General features: G+C 51.1%; 1 protein-coding gene across 1 annotated transcript in view; it reads left to right on the top strand.

Annotated features, from left to right (window-relative positions):
- Positions 1–16725, top strand: part of TLL2 (tolloid like 2) — a 128231-nt gene that overhangs the window by 23242 nt on the left and 88264 nt on the right. Inside the window, exon 2 of the mRNA XM_028513001.2 lies at positions 9267–9377. Coding sequence (XP_028368802.1) covers positions 9267–9377 — 111 coding nt within the window. The remainder of the gene's footprint in view (positions 1–9266; positions 9378–16725) is intronic.

Raw genomic sequence — 16725 nt, 5'->3', positions numbered from 1 at the left:
CCATCCGGGGCACGCAAGAATGCAGCGGTGGACCCTGAGTACGCAAGCTGCGGCTGGCGGACCCAGTGAGGCAGCGATTGTGGACCAGGGCAGAGCTCGCAGCCCAGGATCCCAGAGAAGGGACTGAGATCCCAGGAGAACGGAACTACCGCCATTGTTCCCTCCCATCCCTGCTCCTGCCCCCACCCCCACCTCCACATATAATGTCACAATCTAGCGACTGGGGTGCCCAGCCCTGGTGAACACCTAAGGCTCCACCCCCCACCGTAACAAGAGTGACCAGACCAGAAAAAAAAAGGAGAGACAGGGAGAGATATGTTTCCAACAGAAGAACAGATCAGTCTCCCAGGACTCATCCTTTTGAGCGACCAAGAAATAGCCAATCTATCAGATGCACAGTTCAAAACACTGGTGATCAGAAAGTTAACGGAATTGGTTGATTTTGGGCACAAATTAGATGAAAAGATGCAGGTTACCATAAAAGAGATGAAGGAAGATACACAGAGGAGAGCTGTGTACACGGTGAAGGGAAGGAAACTGGATCTCAAAACAATATAGTGGACCATAAGGAAGATAGAATCAACCAAGCAGGAAAGCATTAAGAAATAAGAATTAAAAAAAAACGAGGAGAAGCTTAAGAGTATCCAGGACATCTTTAAACATTCCAACATCTGAATTATAGGGGTACCAGAAGGGGAAGGGGAAAAGCAACAGATTGAGCACGTATTTGAACAAATAATAAAGGAGAACTTCCCCAATCTGGCAAAGGAAATAGTCTTCCAAGAAACCCAGGAAGCTCAGAGAGCCCCAAAGAAGTTGGACCCAAGAAGAAACACACCAAGGCACATCATAATTACATTAGCCAAGGTAAAAACGAAGGAGAGAATCCTAGAAGCAGCAAGAGATAAGGGGACAGTCACCTACAAAGGAGTTCCCATCAGACTGTCAGCTGATTTCTCCAAAGAGACTTTACAGGCAAGAAGGGGCTGGAAAGAAATATTCCAAGTCATGAAAGACAAGGGCCTACATCCCAAATTTCTCTAAAGCTCTCATTTAGAATGGAAGGGCAGATAAAGTGCTTCTCAGATAAGGTCAAGTTAAAGGAGTTCATCATCACCAAGCCCTTATTTTATGAAATGCTAAAGGGACTTATCTAAGAAAAGAAGATAAAGAAAAAACATGTATAGTAAAAGGACAGCAAACTCACAATTATTAACAACCACACCTAAAGCAAAACCAAAAGAAACTAAGCAAACAACTAGAACAGGAACAGAACCACAGACATGGAGGTCACATGGAGGGTTAGCAACAGGGGGGTGGGAGGAGGAGAGAGGGGGAAAAGGTACAGAGAATAAGTAGCATAGAATGTAGGTTGAAAATAGATAGGGGGAGGGCAAGAATAGTACAGGAAATGTAGAAGCTAAAGAACTTACAAGTATGACACATGGATATGAACTAAAGGGGGGGATATAGGTGGGAGAGGGTGTACAGGGTGGAGGGGAGTGAAGGGGGGAAATGGGACAACTGTAATAGCATGATCAATAAAATATATTAAAAAGAAGAAAATGTTTCTTTAAAATGAGCTCCTTTTGCATTTTCAAATAAATAATTTTTATTTTTCAGATTTATTATATAATAGCATTAAAGTTTGCCTCCTTTAAGGATTTTTACTTATGACATCTGAAAAGCATTTTTCCCATTGTATTTCATAATCCATTCCTGAAATATTTACTAGCCAGAGCTTCCTAGCACAACACTACCACCGGGTCACAACTCCGCTAACCTCAGCCTGGAGTTCCAGTGGAGTCGGCCAAGGCTGGGGCAGATGGTGTTTTCATCGAGGTGCATTTCAGATGCTCCTATGGCCTACCCATTCAAGGCCTACATTTCTGCGAAGAACTCCCCTGCTTACAGGGGAGCCCATGGACCCAGGGTCACGGCTGATGGAGGCAGAGTGTCTGGTGCCTTGAGTCAGTGCTGCTCTACAGTCTCCCCGGGGTCTGGTTCACGTGCAGCTTCTGACTCAGCAGGTCTGGGGCAGCCGCTGTGATTTGTGTATGTATGAAGCTCCGAGAGGATGTTGGTGCTGCCCATCTGTAGGTTACACTTCGAGCAGCCAGGGGTTGGCGGGGGGAAGCAGAAAGTTACTCAGGTGGTGGAGCTGCCAAAGCTTTCTCTTTGAAGGCCACCCTGAGCCAGGTTTACCCGTGGTAAGAATTCAATAGCTGTGTGTTTTGAATGTATGGACTTAGCTCACTCGATTCTGGATATTGTTTAGCCAATTTGTTGGTTTAACTTTTAACTTTTTATATATTTTACTTATTTGAAATTTATTTTAGTGCATCGTGTGAGTCCTGTTTTGAGGTACTCTCTTGATGCCCCTTGTGGGTGGGCTCAAGGCGGGGCGGGGGGATGGTCCCCAGATTTAAGTTAAAAACTTTTTGATTCTTTTCTTCCGTCCAACATGCCCCTGGGCTGCGACTTGATCCACTTTTGCATTTCTTCCGCCTTAAAGTTCTAAATGCCTTCCCAGCTAGCTCCATGGGCATTTAAATATGAAGAAAGCCTGGATTATTTTCATTTTGTGGCTATGGCCACAATTCTTCTCAATATGAATGGCACCTGGCTTCCAGAGGGCTCTCCTAAGTTTGTCTGCCTGCGTGATCACAATGACCAGAGTCAATCAATTTACTGGCAACCTCAGCTCCACATTTACTGTGCGGAGCAAGTTATTAAACTCTATGGCCCTCAGTTTATGGGAATAAAGATACTTACCTGCTTGGCTTCTGTGAGAATTACAGAAGATAATGTATGTGAGGCCTTACTCAATCCCTGGACTTAACACAAACGTGAAGAACATTTGCTGTTGTTATTGCTATTTCCACTCTGGAGTCGAATAATAGCCATCCATCCATTCATTCAGTTATTCACTCATTGGTTCAGCCATTCACTTGTCAAATATTCTTTGAGCTACTCTCTGAGAACAAGGGTGGAGGAAGGCAGGCACAAGGGCGAACAAGACTTCCTTCTCCCTTGAGGGCTTGCACCATGTTTTCCCGGTGGGGTGAGGGAGACGGGCACATGAACGGGTGACGCTGGCCGACTGGGATCAGAGATGTGCTCAGGTTTGGGCAAAGGACCGGGGGCGTGTGGAGTAAACAGGCCTTACAAAGCTCCGGAACATCCCTACCACCAAGCAGCCCAGGTTGGGGCCGTGATTTAACTAAGCACCAAAGGCAACATTGTTTTGGAGAAAAAAGTCCCATACTCAGTATCATCTGGTGTGATTAAAAAGCCGTCCAAAGGATGTGAAGGCCGACATGTCACAGTAACTTTGTGGGGAGATATTATTGTCTATTCCCATTCTCAGCCGCCCAATGAGAGGCCCTCGTCCTGGGCCCCGGGGTGGGTGGCGGTGCTCATTACAGACTTCCTGTTCTCCTGTAGGTCCGCATTTTTCAAACTGAGGCTCAGGAAATCTGCGGTTCCAACTCAGTAGAGGTGCTTGTGTAAAACATCAGTTCCCCACCTCGGCTGCAGACCTACTGAGTGGCGGCAGGGGTGTGGGGGGACTGGGTTCGAACACTAATGTTTGGGACCGCTGCTGTGATCTCACAAACATGGTGGTGTTAACCAGTTAAAACCACAGGAATGTAAAACATTACCTGCTTACTACCCACATAGGAAAGAAAATATAGCTTCTTTATTTTCTTTAGCTAAATTGAATTTCCTCTAATAAGCACTCAAAGAACATTCACTATTATTACTGTTATTACCGCTCTGGAGCTCAAGAACATCCAGCCATCCACTCAACAAGCATCTCATACAGGGTGGAAGAAGAGGTCAAGGTTAGACTCATCCAGGGACAACATTTCAGTGTCTTCCTATTTAAATGATATGTTTTGGGTAATTCATCATCTGGGATAAATTTTCAAGGATTTCCCCATTTCCCCCAGCTCTTTGCTGGGACAGAAGCTGAGTGTGATGGGTGTGTTGGGGTTGGGCGAGCATAGAGAGGGGCAAAGGAGCTTATGTGACCTCTTGGCAGCCAGGAGAGGGGACTGTCATCTGAGTCCCTCCTGGTCCATATTGGGGAGTGGTGGGTCTGTCTGGTCCTTGGGGTTCCTGGTCCCAGAGGCACCCACCAAGGGGCATCTGGCCATCACTGGTGTCCCAGCACACAGTGCTGGCTCCTGCTGGTGAACCTGTGCCCTTGAGCATTTGGCTGTGGGTGTAAGTCCTGCTCTGTGGCCTTTTCACCCTGACCTCAGGTCTCTGTTGGTCCTGTGGCCCCCTCTGCACCTCTGCATCCTCCCTCAGCATGAGGGGGCACCTGGAGCCCCAGGACGCCGGGTGTGGGAGCACCCCTGGGCCCACATCTCTGGACATCGCCCTCTACCCACATTGTCTGCCTGCCCCTGTGTGTGGCGGGTGAGGCAGCTTCTCCCAGACCTGCCGCCTCACTCGGCTCTGCCTCACGGAGCTGGCTCAGACCCTGGTGTCTCCCTCACACCACACCCCCACCCCCGCCCCTCCCCTGCCCTCTGACGGGGGCTTCCTCCTACTTCCCCTTCTGCTCGATGGGGACCCCCGGGTCATATCCATTCACCCTCCCTCCTTCTCTCAGGCCATAATGCCAGATGGAGTGAAAATTCACCAGTTTAATGTTTTCAGGTAGTCCCGTCATTTCCAAAGCAAGCAGGCATGGTTAGTGGGCAGATGGTTGGGAAGTAATTTGACCTTGCCCTGGGCATTGAACTTATATAAGTAGAATTTAGAACTTGTTCTCCTTTCATCAATTCATCGGTAAGTATTCCCTGACCGTGTTCCAGATGCCAGGCACTGTCTTGGGCACTCGGCAGATGCAGTGCACAAAGAAGACAAAGTCTTTGCCCTCATCAGCAGGCCTTGTAGTGGTGTCTGGGGTCCTCATTCTGCGGTGGCCTCCCAGCCAGGGCAGCCGTTCATCCTGATTTTTGTGCACAATTTTGTACACGTTTTCGCTCTTGTTTTGAGAATAGCGTGGTGCTGGTCTCCCCCAGGGTTCGGAGCTAATGGCCTGTCCTCATTTCCTGACGCGGCCTCAGTCTGTTGGACAGAGTGACCGCCCCTGCAGGATGATGCACACTCCTTTCTGGTGGGGGTGTAAACAACCCTTAAAGCAGGGCCGAGAAGCTCTGGCGGGTCCCAGATTGTGCCCTGGCACGGAGAGACCCAGGGCAGAGGACTGTCCTGGTGGCCTCCAGCACTTCCCCAGGCAGTCACTCAACAAGCATTTCTGGTTCGCTTCCCTGTGCCACGCGCTGGGGTTAGGACAGAAATAGGCCAGGTAGACGCAGTCCGTGCCTTCCTAAACTGCAAAGATAGAAGTTAAACTTGAGTATTAATGATTTTCTGTTGTTATGATGCCGCAGGGACCGTCAAGTCAAATGGCTGTATTTTTAGAGCCTCAGGTCTCGGGGCAGCTCAGGTGTGACAGAAGCCCCTGTGGCCCCTCTGAGACCTCTAGAACAATGGCACCCTCTGAGCCATTCAGGAGGGACCAGAAAAGAACTGTCTTTGAAAAGACAAGAGACGCAGGTTTCCTCTGGCTGAGAGGGGGCGGTTTCAGAAGTGGGCTTCCTCCATAACTCCATGGATGCGGCCCTCGAACCCCTGCGGTGCAGGCGGAGCTGCCCGCTCAGGGTGGGAGCCCACCCCGCGGCTCTGGTGGCGTCTCTGCCATCGCTTGGGCCGCAGGCAGAGCCCTTCCTGCGAGCTCGGCTCAGCAAATGCTTCTTCCTTCCTGCCTTCCTTCCGCAGTCCGCCATTTCCTGTGCCTTCTTCCCCGAGGAGCCACAAAGCCACAGTAGGTGTGAGTCGGCGTGAAGTTGTGACCTCTGGGGAATCTTGGGGTGACACCACCTGGGCATGTCACTCCAAGCAGGCTCCTGAGCTGTCTTGAGTTCCCCTACGGTGCATTGGTTGAGATTCTGGAAGGGATCTGTTAGGAAGAGCACGTTGGTTGTGACAGGGTTCTGGGGTGCTGACTCCCCCCCATTGCCTCGGGCTTCTTTAGAATGTCAAAAGCCAGTTTCTATCCCCTTTAGCGTAGTTTTCACCCCTGGCTCCTAGGTGCGTGCGCACAAACCCTGCTCTGGTAGTTCAGACCGGTCCGTGAGCAAAATTACCCTGCACTTGAGGCTTGGCCCTGCCAAGTTACTTCCAAGTGGCGTGGAACAAATTGCTCAGCCTCCCTGCACAATATACTGATCTCTATGGAATGGGTAGGGGTGGGACTCTAGATGACTTCCTGAGTCTGGACCCCTGTCCGGGGTGCCTGTCCCCTGGTTGAAGCCTGTAGCTCTGACGCTGAGGAGCTTCCAGGGCCCAGGGCAGCGCTGAGGGATCATCTCATGGGAGGCATTGTCTCCAGCTACCGGCAGTCAGCCTTCTCGGACTGTGTCCTTGAGGACCTGTCCGTGGGACCCAGAGACAGAATCGGGGAACAGAGGGCAGAGTGTGGGAGCCCCCCGGACCATAGCCTAGGAGACTAGGCTGGATGTGGGAGGGGGCTGTCTGGGTCCTGAGATAGAACGGAGTCGGTGGCAGGCCCTGTGGTCTTCCCATGTGTGCTCCCAGGGGAGGGCCAGGCCAGCGCCCTCCTCTGGCTGCTTCGGGTAAGGGCGGCCTTGTGTTGGGCGCTACATGAGTCAGTGACCCCCACGGGGGTCATAAGAGTCAGAACATCTCTTGGCCTCACTGCATGGCACCGTTAACACAGGCCACCATAGAGGATCTCCATGTGGGGAGGATGCAGCTCAGCCCGATGGCGCCAGGTGCCAGCCTCATGCTAATAAACCCTCACTCATATTATCTCAGCTGATGCTCACAGTAACTTTGCGGGGAAGATATCATTGTTTATTCCCATTTGAAGGATGAGGGAACTGAGGCACAGAGAGGTTAAGTTCATTGTCACGTGTACACAGGCACAACTTAAGCCCTGGTCTGTGTAATCCAGTACTAAACCAGGAAGCATACACAGCATCTCAAATGACGACTTTCCTTGGTGTGTATGAAATAGGATTTCCTGTATGAAATATGTGTGTGTATAACCGGACCCTGGGCCTGAGGCAGCTAGAATCTGGCAGAACTTGGGAAGCGAAGGGAGGCAGTTTGGGGGACTAGAAAGAGCCCCGGCTGGGGGTTCTGCCTCTGCCACCTGCTGGCTGTGTGACCTGAGCTAGTCATTCTCTCCTCTGAGTCTCAGTTTCTTCATCTGTAAAATGGGAAAGATAAACGTAAAAGAAGTGATGCAGATGGGAAACCCATTATTAATTGTGTAGTGCTACAGAAAATATTATTTCCCACCCCCCGTACCTCCTGCTTTATATGATCCTCTTCCCCACCCAGGCACTTAGCGGCCTCAGCAAATGTGTGTTAGCTGAATACACGGGCACCGTTTATAGCCCCATCATCTGGTTGACGTTGTCTGGTTGAGATTGTTTGTGCTAAAAAAGGCAGAGAAAGGAAGGAGTGTTTCAGGGGTGGCAGGGAGAGCTTCACGGGGGAGGCACGGGTGCTGGTGGTGGGAGCGGAGCCGAGCACTGCGGGGCAGGGTCTCCTGGGTGAGGAGAGAGTGGGGTGGGGAGCCACAGGGACCCAGGGGAACCTAGTGAAGATTAGAGCGGCACCGCTGTTCACTGAATGCTTACTGTGGGCCAGACTCTGTCCCAAATGCTTCACACACCTCTCTTGCGTAACTCTCACCAATTCTGTAAGGCATCTGGTACTTCTGTTTCCAGATGGAGAAACTGAGGCTCAGAGAGAGCAAGTGATTTGCCCAAGGTCATGCAGCGAAAGCTATTTAGTTTGACGGAGTCCTGCATGTTTATTTTTCATCTGGTGTCAGCTTCAAAAAATCATTGTCAAGACCAATGTCAGGGAGCTTACTATCTATGTTTTCTTCTAGGGTTTTTTGGGTTCAGGTCTTACATTCAAATCTTTAATTCATTTGAGTTAATTTTTGTGTATGGTGTAAGGTAACAGTCCAGTTTCATTCTTTTGCATGTGGCTGTCTGGTTTTCCTAACACCATTTATTGAAGAGACTGCCCTTTCCCCATTATATATTTTTAGCTCTTTTGTTATAAATTAAGTTCTGGGCTCTCTATTCTGTTCTATTGATCCATATGTCTGTTTTTATGCTGATATCATACTGTTTTAATTACTATAACTTTGTGTTATCGTTTGAAATCAGTGAGTGTGATGTCTCCATGCCCAGTTCTTTTTAAAAACCTCTTTCCTGTAGTACCTTGTCAAGCACAGCGAGGGTGGCTAAGGCATGCAACTAACATTCTGACTTCCAGTCTCCTCTCTTAAAGCTATAAGCTCATTTAGTTCATTATCTACCTTCCAAGTTAATGCAGGGAGTATTGTTATATTACCAAATACTTTCACTGCATAATATAGGTCACTTCCTTCTAGCCTTTAGTGACAGTTTCCCTGACACCCACCAGGTGGCCCAAAGACAATGTATTTTTGTTACAGTTGTATAACACTTTTGAAAGCAATTTCTGTATTAGTCAGGATAAAGAGTTTATGCCCTGGTAACAAATAGCCCCAACTCTCAGACACTTACAATAAATAACAGTTTTTGTTTTTCTCATTCATGCTACATATCTATCCTAATTAGCCACCTGTCTGCTTCACATCATCTCTGCTCCAGAACCCAGGGTGGTAGAGTCGCCCCCATCTGGAACATTGCCCATCTTCTGGAACAGGGCAAAGAGGACGTGGAGAATCAAACACTGGCTCTTGAAGCTTCTTCCCATGCTTAGTTAGTCAGAGCAGGGAAGTGGCTCATGCTGACATCAGTGGGGCAAGGAAATAGAACCTTCCCCCAGGGCAGGACAGGAAGTATTGTAAACAGCGGTGTCATTGATCACGTTATGGTTTTTCATTTATATCCTGGGGACTCTGGAAAGAGAGAAAGAGCTGTTTTTATTGTGGTGGTTTTGCTCAGAGCTGCCTACAGCTAGAGAAAGGCAGGGTGACCTTTCAAAGTACCTTACAGACCTAGGCCTTCAGTCTTTATGATGGGTGGCCCAAGCCCTGTAGCTTTAATGCAAGAGAATTACCTGTCATTCCTTTTTCCCTGCCAGCTCTATGCCAGGATGACATTGGATTGGATAGTTTGTTCCTCAGCACCCAGTGCCCTCTGAGGCATCAGTAAAGCCGTTTCTTGACCCCCAGCTTAAATTGGTCCATTTCACTTTTTTCTTCCCAGCTGTCTTTTGGGGAGACATTGCCCTAGATGAAGAAGACCTCAAGCTATTTCATATCGACAAGACCCAAGACTGGATCAAGCAGTCAGTGGCAGAAACGGGGCATCAGACAGGTACGTGTTGTATCCTCCCCCCTGCCCCAGACGGAAGGGTCAGGGGCTCCCTCAGGGGTGGACATGGGCCGCAGGCCATCCGTGTTTGACCTGTCAGCCCAGTGCCCACCTATCTGTGAGAAACCAGAGGCTGTGGAGCTGGAGCCTCCAAGCACACTGATCCTCCTAAGAAAATCTCATTGGGCTGTTTATCTGAGGGTTCAGGTTTGAACTCAGTGGGTTTGGACTTGAGCTCAGCTAGGTTCTCAGACTCTGGCCTCGGGGTCCAGCACTTCCCACCCGGAGAGGGCTCTAGATGGGATGCATTTAGGGCCTGTCTGATGATGATGCTAATAATGGTTAGCACTGGCAATATCTCTTTTGTTTTGAGGGTATCCTGCACTTGTGTGGCGGACAACCTGGGAGAAAGTCCCCTGGAGCCCAGAAACACGGGTGGGCCTTCCGACTTTGATTACTGTCGCCCACTCTCCTGCCTTGCCTCCACCTCGGGGTGAATAGTAATGGGACTGATTTCTCGAGTGCTCCCCCCTCCCTGCCCATTGAGCTCAGACACCCCGCTCCATGGACTGGCCTCAGAGGCAGCCTGGGGGGCTGAGCTGTGGGGCTGGGGGGTTGGGTGGTAGGGTGGCTGACGATGGCTTATTCCTTGGCAGCTAAAGCTCCTGTGTGCCTGATGCTGCACCTTCTCTGCTGCCTGAGACCCCTCCCCCTATCCTCTTTATCTTTTTCTTGGGGCTTTTAAAAAATTATTGCAGTAAGAACATCATGTGAGATATACCCTCTTAACAAAATTGTAAGGGTACAAACTACATCAGAAGCTGCAGACACAGCGTGGCACAGCGCATCTCCGGGACTTGTTCACCCTGTGCAACTGGTATGAATACACCCTTTTCTGACCACCCATCATGGGCCCAGTGCTGTTCTGGATAAAGAGAAGTAATGTGTGGCCTCTGCCTTTAAAGCGACCTTTCATGCCAGGCAGACAGAGGTTAGGCCTGGACGGGCTCTCTAATAACTATAAGGTTCAGTTTACCTGTCTGTAAAGTGGGGATGAAACCAACACTCACTCCCTAAGGGGTTGGTAGGGTCAACTCCAAGGGTAGTGGCGCCGGGCACCTACACCCTCCTGGGCAGTGGCAGACTTTATCACCACGCCCAGTCTAGTGGAACAAGGCCAAAATGTAAATAGCTAAGCTGTAATTCCTCCTGGCAAGTGCTGCAATGAACCAAGAGCAGTGGGAAGCGGGGGGAGTGTGTGGAGAAGCCAACCTCGGTGAGCCAAGAAAGGCATCATGGGAGCAGGCACTCTTCGATCGTGTCTTGAAGGGGGCGTAGGAGCTCCTCTGGTGAGCAATCAGGAAAGGCGTTTCAGGCAGAGGGGAAGCTATGTGTGAAGCCAGGGTGTGAGGGGGCCTATCGTCATTCAGGGAGCAGAGGAGAGGTGTGGTCGCTGGAGAGTGGCTCTTCGAGTGGGTTGTGGTAGAGACATTTACCCCAGAAGGTTGGCTGGGGCAGATGGCGAAGGCGCCCATTGGAGCGGGAGGTGGGAATGTGCCCACAGTGGGGGTAACGCCCAGGAAGATCGATGCCTATGAAGTTAACGAGCCAGGGCACTCCCCCGTGGGCCGGAAGGGTCCTGCCCAAGGCTTCTGGACTGGAGTGGGATGTGACCTGCTCAGCTTTCACTTGATGTGGCTCCGGTCGAGTCCTCTCTCCCACTGCTCTTTGCAGCCCAGCAGCTGCCCTGAGGATGCTTGCTGCTGGGCCCTGGCTGGCAGCCTGGGCTGTCTCCCCATGCTGTTTGCTCATGACGGTGGTGGGGGAGGGGTTGTCAGGTAACCCCTACCCCTGCTGCTGATGTACTTGGTGGCACCCAGAATATTCCTCATGACTTGGGTGCCTTGCAAGGCTCTGAGGTTCCACTAAAGCTGATTCACCAATTCTTCATTCCATCCTTTCCTGGCACAAAAGGCCCTGCGATCTGTTATGCACTTGGGAGGGAAGGAGGAGAAGATGCTGTCTTCAGGCTTTTGGGTGGGGTCTCCATTCATTTGTCCATGCACTCATTCATTCAGTGAAACCTCTATTGAGTGTCTGCTTTGTTCCAGGTCTTGTGTTAAATCCACAAGAGAAGGTATGAAATGAGGTTTGTCTTCTTAAGGGTTCACCAGCTAGTGGAGGAAATAGGTGCAGAAACCAAAAAGAGTGCTGACACGTTAGAGACGATGCAGAGGAGGGATCCCATGAGGCACAGGGGCAGGGGGGCGCCCAGGCCTGGGGACATTACTGAGAGGGGGAGAGTCAGAGAAGGGCTCCCCAGAGAAGCGGGTCCTGGGGGGAGCGAGGAGTTTTCCAGGCTGAGGAGTAAGGCGTCAGAGCACAGAGAAGGACACTCCAGACAGAGGGAGGGCTTCCTCTTGGGGTGGGAGGGGGATGCTGGGAAATGGGACAGCAGGTCACCATTGAGATGGTAATGTGGCCTCCTTCTTGTCCAGTGATTGGTTTTCTCTTTCTGTGGAGGGGGGAGTGTGCCCAGCGTGGGGGCGCTACTTGCATGGCCCATGAAGCCGGAGAGCAACTACAGGGACAAGGCCAAGTCCTGAGCTCCAAGCTGACTACAGGGTTGGGGGGGGGGCAGTGGGCGGAGAGCAAGAGGGCACAGGTTGTTGTGAGGTCTGGGCAACCCATTGCCAGTGGCTGGGAGGAGGGAGGAGGGTTAGGCCCTTCTGAGCTTCTCTCTGGTGTCTGTTTCTATGGTTGTCATTCCTTAGGATTTGGGGGACCTCTTATGTGTGGTTTGAAAAGTTTGTTCAAATTTTAAGTGGGGTTTGAGAAACCAAATTAGTTTTTACACCAATACACACAACCTTAACTGAGCTCTAACGAAAGGAAGCATCTTTTCCTGGCACTACCGCTCCAGCTAATCACACACTTGCCCGAGTTCCTGCCTGGGGGCCTAGAGAAGTTGACCTGATTGTGATCTTTATGTGGTTAAAATTATTTTTAACTTTTTTTTTGCATTATTACTTAAAAATAGTGAACCTCACATACATCCCTGTAAGCGCCACCCAGAGCAGGGTGTGGCACATTTCCAGAACCCCAGAGACGCCCTCACGCCCCTCCCCCCATCCGCGCCTGTCCTGCAGCCTCCGCGGTCCGGCCTCTGTGCTGCAGACCCATGTACCTGCGTAGAGGAGTCGCGCAGGACGTGTTGCTGCTGTCTGTCTCCAATTGGCTTTACGCTGTGACATCCCCCCACGTTGCTGAGGGAAGCAGTCATTGGTTCTCTTCCCTTGTTGTGTGGCGTTCCTCGGTATGAATGCAGCTGTATGTGTTCATCCTTCTGTTTGCAGATGTTTGGCAGTTCACGTTTTTGGCTAAGATAGATAAAGCTGCTCCTGGCATTCCTGTGCGTGTGTTTGGGTGGACGCAAGCCCTCATTTCCACTGGGTGTAGACCCAGGGGTGGGGTTGCTGGGTCATAGGGTATGTATAAACTCAGCTCGGTGGATACTGTCCAACAGATTTCCGAAGTGGTCGTACCGATGTACACTGTGTGTGGGTACGTATTGGTTTGGAAAGCAGGAAGGGGACCATGTGGGATCCAATGAGGCCTTTTGGGTCTTGGTCTGTGTGGCCAGGGGGCCACCGCACACTCTCTGGGCCGGCACAGCAGTCGGTTGACACCCACCCACCATTGCAGAATGCTCGGGGTTGCCCCTGTCAGCGATCCTTGCGCTGTCCTTGGGGGACCTGCCATGGCTCAGCATAGGGGCCCAGGCTCGGCAAGTGTGAGACGCCCCAGAGAGGGCCCAGGGCGCCAGCTCCCATGCCAGCGGTGCTCCCAGCTGCTGGAGAGCTGTCCATGGGGAAGATTGCCTGAGGATGCTGCCGTGAAGGGAGGCCTAGCAACCCCGCCTCCACCTCCCCCAGAATACTACCCCAGCGCCGACTTGGTCTGCCTTCTCTCTGCCTAAGAATTTGGGAGCCTGTCTTCTCTCTTCTTCTCCCCTGTGCACTGAGAGCGGGCAGAGTCCCTCAGAGGTGGATACCCTCTGATCCCCAGAGGTGGCCCAGCTCCTTATACCTAGAAGGCACTGGCCAACAGTGGTGGAGAAGGGAGAAGGAGCAGGTATATGGAGACTTGGTGGACCCTGGAGCCAGCTCCCCAGGGCCTAAGAGATGAAGAGGTCCAGCAGGGCTGTGCTTCCAGAAGGGTGATTATAGCACTGGTCACAATCACAGGCTTTCAATTCAGACTGCCTGGGCTTGAATCCTTGAGCTGGGCCTCAGTTTTTTCATCTGTCAAATGGGAATAGTAATGTTCTAAGAACAAAAAGAATATGAGTGAAATGCTTAGCATAGTGTCTGGCTCATAATAAATGCTCAATAAAATCAACTCTGCCTCTTCCTTCTTATCATCATTATTATTAGTGGTGGTGGTGGTAGAAGTATTTCTTTCTAAGTTTTTAAATTGTCGTTCAATTACAGTTGTCCCCATTTCCCCTCATTACTCACTCCTACCCTACCTCCTCCCCACCTCCCACATTCAGTCCTCCCCTACCCCAGTGGTAGTAGTATTTGCAGGAAGACCCCAGACCTGAGAGGGTGTAAGGTTAAAGTGGAGAATGGAACATTGGGGGCTTGGGTCTGAGGCCTTTGAAGTGTGTACCTACCTGGTGTTTCTTCCTTCCCGAGTCTGATGTTATTTACTTTCCCAGTGTGTTTTTTTCTGGCAAGGTAATTTTTATCCTGATTACTTTTCTCTGCAGACTAACAGTACTTTGCATCTCTCTAGAATAGTTCTTTTATTTTCAGAATGGGAATAGTTTTATTGTTCTTGCTGATTAAACTAATACTGCCAGTGGTTTAAAAAAAAGCCCAGTAGCTTACAATTGTAGAAAGTGAAAATCCCCCCTTTCCCTAGCCCTGGGACCCCACAGTTATCTTTCTGCTGCATCCCTTCTAGCCTACTGCCTTCAGGCCATGTGCACGCAGGTACTTTTAAAATGTAAAAGGGTCTTTTTCACCAACTCTTGTGTGCACCGCATGTCTCACCTGCCAGGCCTGGTGGACACCTTGTGCAGGACTGTGAGGTCTGTTGCATCTGAGTGACTGTAGTTAACTGCCCCAGTTTGCCGGACTAATCCACGTGGATGCAACAGACACGAAGGTTGCGTCCCTCTTTTTCTGCAATGTTTTTTCTATTAGAAACATTACTACTGTGAACAGTGTTGTGCATAAATCTTTAAACATTTGCCTTGGTTCAAAATAAATTAAAAAGGAAACACACATTTATCCCCACTTTGTACTTCCAAATGTTTGAAAGGATGTACTGTGATCTTTGGTACAGGTTATCTCACTTCCAAGCTTGGGGAAGTCCGCCTGTTTGGGGGGCAGGGCGCAGGGCGTGGGGAGGAGGGTGACTCAAAGGCGAACCCCTGGAGCGGGTGGGATGCAGCGCAGCCCCGGGCCACCTTCCCCTGCTTCATCCGATGAGCTTGGAGCTGCTTCCCTGGCTGCAGAATGAAACAATGCCATTGCACTAGAAGTGACCTAGTTGGCTTCGTTTCCTGGGACAGCCCAACATCTGAAACTCAGCGGCAGAACCCAGGTTCCCCCATCTCCCAGGCTGCGTGTCCTCCCCTGTGCCGACCTGGCTGCCGTGCAGCCGGTTAGGGAGAATGGAGAACAGGTGTGCACGTGCGCATTGCTTTGCCACCGCTGGAGCGTAGGCTGCACTCGTTCTGGGCCAAGGTGCGAGCAAAGGCCTTGTACTCGAGTTGGTTTAAGAGCCTACTCAGGGTGCTGTGCTGGCCGCAAAAAAGTCACCGAGGGTGCTGGGACCCCCAGCAGGGTTTAAGGTTAAAGTGGAGAATGGGAACACTGGCGGCTTGGGCCTGAGGCCTTTGAAACCTGTACCCACCTGGAGAGAGAGCTGAGAGAGGGCAGAGTCTGTAAGCTCTGGGTGTCCCACAGGTGGCCCAGCTCCTTGGACCTAGAAGGCACTGGCCGGCATTGGTGGAGAAGGCAGAAGGAGCCCCCTTCTTGTTCACTCAGGGCCCAGGCGTGTGGATCAGTACCGAGCAGTCTTCCTGCCCCTAGTCTCTCTTCCCATCCTGCTTCCAGGTGGTCTTCCTTCCTGGTCCTGACCTCGCAACCACCGTCCTGGACTGAAGAGTATCCCCTGCCCCCCACCCAAAATTCATGCCCACCTGGAACCATGTGACCTTCTTTGGAAATAGAGTCTTTACAGATCTAACTAGTTAAGGGTCTTGAGATGAGATCACTTTTGATTTAGGGCGGATCTTACATCCAATGGCAAGTCCGTATGAGAAGAGGGGAGCACACAGGCAGGGAGGAAAGCACAGGAGGAAGGAGGCAGAGGTCGGAGTGATCAGCTGTAAGCCAAGGAACACCAGGGACTGCGGGGGCCGCCACAGCTAGGAAGAGGCAAGGAAGGATGCTTCCAGAGAGACTTCAGAGGCAGCATGGCCCTGCCAGCACCTTAATTTCAGACTTGCAGCCTCTGGAGCTGTGAGAGAATAGATTTCTGTTGTTTTAAGACATGCGCTTTGTGTCAGTTTGTTACGGCAGCCCAGGAAACAAGCACAAGCATGCTCCTGAGAACCCTTCCACGGCTCCCGGTCACTTCTCAGAAACATCCCTTGGCCTGACCCCCAAGGTCCTCCACGCTTTGTCCACAACCTGCATATCCAGCTCCCAACCAAACACAGTGATGCTCTGTATAAGCCCCGAGCGACCTTCCTTTCAGCCTCTGTTCCACCTTTGCCCTGTGCTCCGAGTCCCCATTCTACAGAAAAAGAAATGGAGGCCCAGAGAAAGCCAGTGGCTCATTCAGGGCCCTCCAACTGCTGTGTGTAGGGCACAGCTGCCAGCTGGGGGGGATGCTGGGGTTGACACTGCTGTTAAAAATTCACCTCATTTTGTGCTTGGAATTCTCCCAGTTTTTAGACAGGCCTATCACCTTGCCTGGGAGATGCGGGAGTGAGTAGCAGCAGTGGCTGGGAGGTGTGTGCAGGGGCAAGGAGGCAAGAGCACACTCTCGAGGGAGAGAAAGTCCGCTGTGCATTTGATTTGCAGTGAGAAGAATGGAGTTCTGGGCAGGCATGGGCCAAGCCGTTCCATGAATGGGGCCCTTGAATGAACGTTGCAGCTTCCTAAAGCTGCTAATCGGATTAGCTGTGTAGTGAAGGAAGTACTTAGCGGGACACACACACACAGATGCACGCACACACCCTCCTGCGTCCTCTTTGACGGTGCAGGCCCTGACCCCACGCTGCCCAGTCCTGAGACCCCGCTCCTCGAACCACACTGCCCAGTCCTGA

This window comes from Phyllostomus discolor, chromosome 5, assembly GCF_004126475.2.
Source record: "Phyllostomus discolor isolate MPI-MPIP mPhyDis1 chromosome 5, mPhyDis1.pri.v3, whole genome shotgun sequence".
Taxonomy (NCBI): Eukaryota; Metazoa; Chordata; class Mammalia; order Chiroptera; family Phyllostomidae; genus Phyllostomus; species Phyllostomus discolor.
This window is presented reverse-complemented; position numbering and strand designations above follow the sequence as displayed.